This window comes from Apis dorsata, unplaced genomic scaffold (assembly GCF_000469605.1).
Source record: "Apis dorsata unplaced genomic scaffold, Apis dorsata 1.3 scaffold_70, whole genome shotgun sequence".
Taxonomy (NCBI): Eukaryota; Metazoa; Arthropoda; class Insecta; order Hymenoptera; family Apidae; genus Apis; species Apis dorsata.
Window position 1 is genome coordinate 43576 of NW_006263368.1, and position 4817 is coordinate 48392.

The window sequence follows — 4817 nt, forward strand, 5'->3', positions numbered from 1 at the left end:
GGTAAAAATAAAATAATTCTTAATAAAATATACAAAAGAGAGATACTTCCGCTTTTTATATTTATTAAAATATTAAAAAATAAAAACTATAGAATTATCAAATAATTATGATAATTAAATTGATATTTAATATAAATATAATATATAATTTATAGATGAAAATGAGAAAATAATAAATAAAAATAAACATTCTTTCTTTGTCATCCCTGGTGGGGATCGAACCCACGACCTTTGGATTAGAAGTCCAACGCGCTATCCTCTGCGCCACAGGGACTTGATGTTATAATTATTCTTACAATTCCTTATTATAGTAAATTATATATTTCATAGATGTCACTAATATAAATAATGATTTATGTTAAAAAAAAAAACAAAATAATTATAATTTTAAATGTGAATTTCTAGATAATAATCAATCAATATGTTAAAGAATTTTTTAAAATTGATTGTATAATAAGATATGATCATATTTTTTATTTAATTTTGTAAATATATTTTAGTATAAAATTTCTTTTATGTCACATTGTATTTATAACTTTTACATAAATTAAACAATAAAAAAAAAATATCTTTATGTAAAGAAATACATTTCAAAGTCAAATTAATTATCATTATATTATTAATAATTTCGAATTTAATTATTATAAAAAAGTAATTTTTAAATAATAATTCTTATATTTAATGCAAATATAGCATAATTTTGTAATAATTTCGAAATTTAAAAAGTTTTACCATAACATATTTTTATTATGATGGATATAGTAGTATAACCGATGTAGTTAACACATCAATTCAGACTATAGATATATTTATCTATTCGTAATTAATATTTTTTCTTATTCTTTTAAAGAAATTGAATAATGGATTAAGTGATTATATTTATTGTTTATTAGAGTGTAATATTATTAATAATAAATTGAAAAAAAGAAATTATTAAAAAACTGAATGCATAAAAGACGAAAAAAAAGATAAAAGTAAGATTCACTGAACTTTTGTATACATTTGGATTTCTACTGTGTAATGCGACGACGAAAAGAAAGAGAAAAAAAAAAAGAAAAAGATAGAATAAAACATTGGATAAGTAAGAGGAAGGGGTTAAAAAAGATGGCCGTTCTGAAACATATGACAAAGAACGGCGGGCAACCGCCGCGGCTGAAAACAATTTTCACGGAATGTGTTTTACGATATCGTTGATCTTCGTCCTCGTGTAGAGGTGTAGTGATTTTTCGAATAAAGGGATCGTGGCTATAAAAGTCAGTGATCCTGTTAGCAAAGGAGCCATGACTACGAGTAAAGAATGGGCTCGATCGCATCGGTGTTGCAGTGGCATTGCTCGGAGTGCACTCTGATAAATCCAACGGAGAGCACGCGATGTGCCAGGTGCGGCATTACTCGTTTTAGGAGTGATGAGAAGGCAAATCTCAGGTTCAACCTGAGTTTGGAGCACGAAGTTCCAGGACAAAAAGAAGAGGAAAAGCAAAGAAACGAGGAAGGTGACTCTTCCTCAGTCTCCATTCTACCAACATCTCTACCGAAACTTCATTTGAAGAAACTACCAGTGGACAATACATGTCCAACAGCTTATGAATACGTCAAAACCGATCTCATACATTGGTGAGAAAATTGTTAACTCCTCTCTCTTTCTCTCTTTGTCTTTCTCTTTCTCTCTATCTATCCACAACCCTTTCTCCTTTCTCCCCCTCCTCCTATCATTCTTCGATTTCTCGCGTGTTTGTACACAGTCTACCAAACTCCACAACTTTGTGGAATTCTCTTGAAGTCTAATACTTATTTTTTATCAGTGCAATCATTTTGGTGCAATATCTCATTTTTTGAGCAAGGTATTTTAGTATGAGATTTCCTCTACCTCTCACTGAACAAGTTTAATTTGTGCCAAGGATTTGTACCTCACACAAAACAATGGTTTGTAAGGGGAATATAATACAAATGTTTATTTGTTGCATGTTCACATAAACGTAGATATGACAAATATTATTGCATCTACAAATATAGACTTTCATTTATTATCAATATATTATATTTAGATTACTATCAAAATTAGTATATATTTTGATAATATTTATTTTTTTTATATTTAGATAGTTCTTAAATTTTTATTAAAATAATATTTAAAAAATAATTAAATACATAATTATATTATAAAAAAAAATTTATACATTCTTTAACTCTTTCCTCTTCCTTAATTTTATATATAAATATTTTTCAGATATTTATTATTTCACATATTATTTAATTATTATATTATTTATTAATTATTATATTATTTTTTATATTAATTTTTAGCTCAGAGGGGAATTTAATTCTATCTAATCATACAAAGAAATCTCATCATGATTTATGGAAGGGAAAATCTTATAAAAAGGAATCAGTTAAACGATCTTTTTCTCTACCTTCCTTAGTAACACAATGGACTTGTGTTCGTTGTCTATTAGACAACAATTGCAGTTCTGGTATAATTTGCATAGCTTGTGATGCAAATTCTTCTATAGCTAAAATTGACAAAAAACAGATTGGTGCACGTAGAAGCAAAAAATTAAATTTACGTAAAACAAATCGCCTTAAAGTTGAATTGTCTGAACTTCTGGCGAACAGTTTAGATGGTTTCAATACAAATTCTTCTACAAATGATGCAAAAATTATTAATAAAGGTATATAATAAATATTTAATTAGAATTTTAATAAAAATTACTATGCTTCAAATAAAATGAGATTTATTTTATTTATTTATTAATATTATTTTATTTATATTTTATAGATATGGCACAATTAACAAGTATAAGCCGTAGTGAAAGGAGACAAGACAGAGAAGACTGGACTTTACCACCAATAGAAACTATGGAATCTACTACACTTTCTTTTACAAATACTACTGATACCTCTCAACGTTCACCAAAAAGACATAGTCCTTCAATTTATGAACGAGTTAAATCCAAAGTTAGTCGCTCTTTATCTAATGGATCTGTTGTACATAAGTTATCTGAACATGCAATTCAAAGACCAACAAGTTTAGTAGTCTCAGAATCACAACAAGATGATGCTCTCTGGAGTTGTGATAATTGTACTCTTGATAATGCTCCTGGCCTAGAACAATGTGAAGCATGTGAAGCTCCTAGAAGTCCAGCTCCTTGCAGTGGAGTAGTTATCAGTGTACCTGCCTGGGAACCACGAGCTCTATCTTCTGCAGGTTCACTTTCTTATAGACGTTCTTTTTCCGATGTTGAATCTGTTACAAATATATCTCAGAAAAAAATTGTCAATCGTAGAAGTCTCAATGAAGATGAACCACCTGCAGTACCACCTCATTCTGTTGGTTTTAGTACAAAGCCAAAGTATTCTTATATTGGAATTACTGATCCTGATATACCACCACCATTGCCAAAAAAACAAAATAATAAATTAGGTCTTATACCCACAAAAGCACATAGTGAAGCAACTAGTCCTGTTGATGTACCAAATGTAAATTCATTAAAACGTATGTGGACGTGTCGAAAATGTTCTTACGCCTATAATCCTTTATGGTCAACAGGTTGCGATATATGTGGATCTTCTCGATCACCGCCTTCATTAATGCAACCTAGTTTAATAACTGTCACAAAAGATGAAACAAATTGTTCAATGCATACACAATCTCCAATTGTAGTATCTAGAGATAGTGTAAGATACATTCCACAAAAAACTGCTACATTGGCTACAGCTGAATCTGATTTAGATGATCAAATTGATCCACCTTCTCCTGTATGGACTTGTAAAAAATGTACATTATTAAATGCTGCTTCAAGAACAACATGTGAGGCATGTGGTGGTTCAAAGCTTAAAAGTATTATGCATTTAGAAGACGCGACATTACGAAAAGGAGAAAGCTGGGTGTGTCCATCATGTACATTAAGAAATCCACTATCAGCACAAACTTGTAATGCTTGTAAGACATTAGCAGATTTTCTAGATATACCAAAAGATAGCAAATTTTTTGGATCAAGAAGTCCAAGTCCAAGACTCTGTTCGACTCCTATAAATTCAAAAATTGTTACTTCAAAACATAAAAATTCTGTAAGAAGAAACAATTCTTCAATTGGAGATAAAAGACATTCAAGAATTAAAGATTCTGCTCATGGCCAAGTATGATTTTTTTATAACTATAAATAACTGCATAAACTTTTATTAATATAAATATTATTAATATTTTTTTATTAATTCTTTACTTTTTATCTTTTATAAATTTATATATTTTTTATTTTTTATAGTGGCAATGTAAATTGTGCACATATGAAAATAAGAGTACAAATGGAATTTGTGAAATGTGCCAAATCTCAAAAAATTTATCTCAATTACCAGTTGAAAGGCCTAGAATTGAATCTGGCATAAGTACTCTTACAATGCAACGGCAAGAAAGTGTAGTTATGGAAAATTTAAGACAAATTGAAGAAAGAGAAGCATTGGAAAAATGGGAACGAATTGTTCGCTATTGCAAGGAGGTATATTAATTAATTATTAACATAAAATTTATTATTATGCGTAAAATGAATGAAAACAATTATATGTATTTTATAGTTGAAAAAAAATAATAGAAGAAAAACAATATATCGAAATTAATTCGTTTTCAAATATATAAATTATAATTATTCTATTTTTTTTCTATTTATTTTATTTTTTTTATATTATATTATAATATATAATTATATAATTCTTTATATCAATTTGAATCTTATTATCTTATTCATATGAATTTTATATTTTTATATCATTATGTTAATGAAAAAATTATATTATGTTAATAAAATTATTTATAAATTATATTA

General features: G+C 27.8%; 1 protein-coding gene and 1 non-coding gene across 3 annotated transcripts in view; one reads left to right on the forward strand and one right to left on the reverse strand.

The window, feature by feature from the left end:
* Nucleotides 1-201: 201 nt before the first annotated feature.
* On the reverse strand, nt 202-274 carry Trnar-ucu. The gene has a single exon. It is a non-coding gene; the product is annotated as a tRNA-Arg (tRNA).
* A 737-nt stretch (nt 275-1011) lies between these two features.
* Nucleotides 1012-4817, forward strand: part of LOC102676632 (calpain-D-like) — a 7295-nt gene continuing 3489 nt past the window's right edge. Inside the window, exons 1-4 of one of the 2 annotated variants that reach the window (XR_420944.2) lie at nt 1012-1614; nt 2305-2669; nt 2777-4137; nt 4263-4493. Coding sequence is in view for 1 of the 2 variants with exons in the window: in XM_006610162.2 (XP_006610225.1) it covers nt 1298-1614; nt 2305-2669; nt 2777-4137; nt 4263-4493 (2274 nt within the window). In the remaining variant the exon portion in view is untranslated. The remainder of the gene's footprint in view (nt 1615-2304; nt 2670-2776; nt 4138-4262; nt 4494-4817) is intronic. The other variant, XM_006610162.2, reaches the window with a different exon arrangement.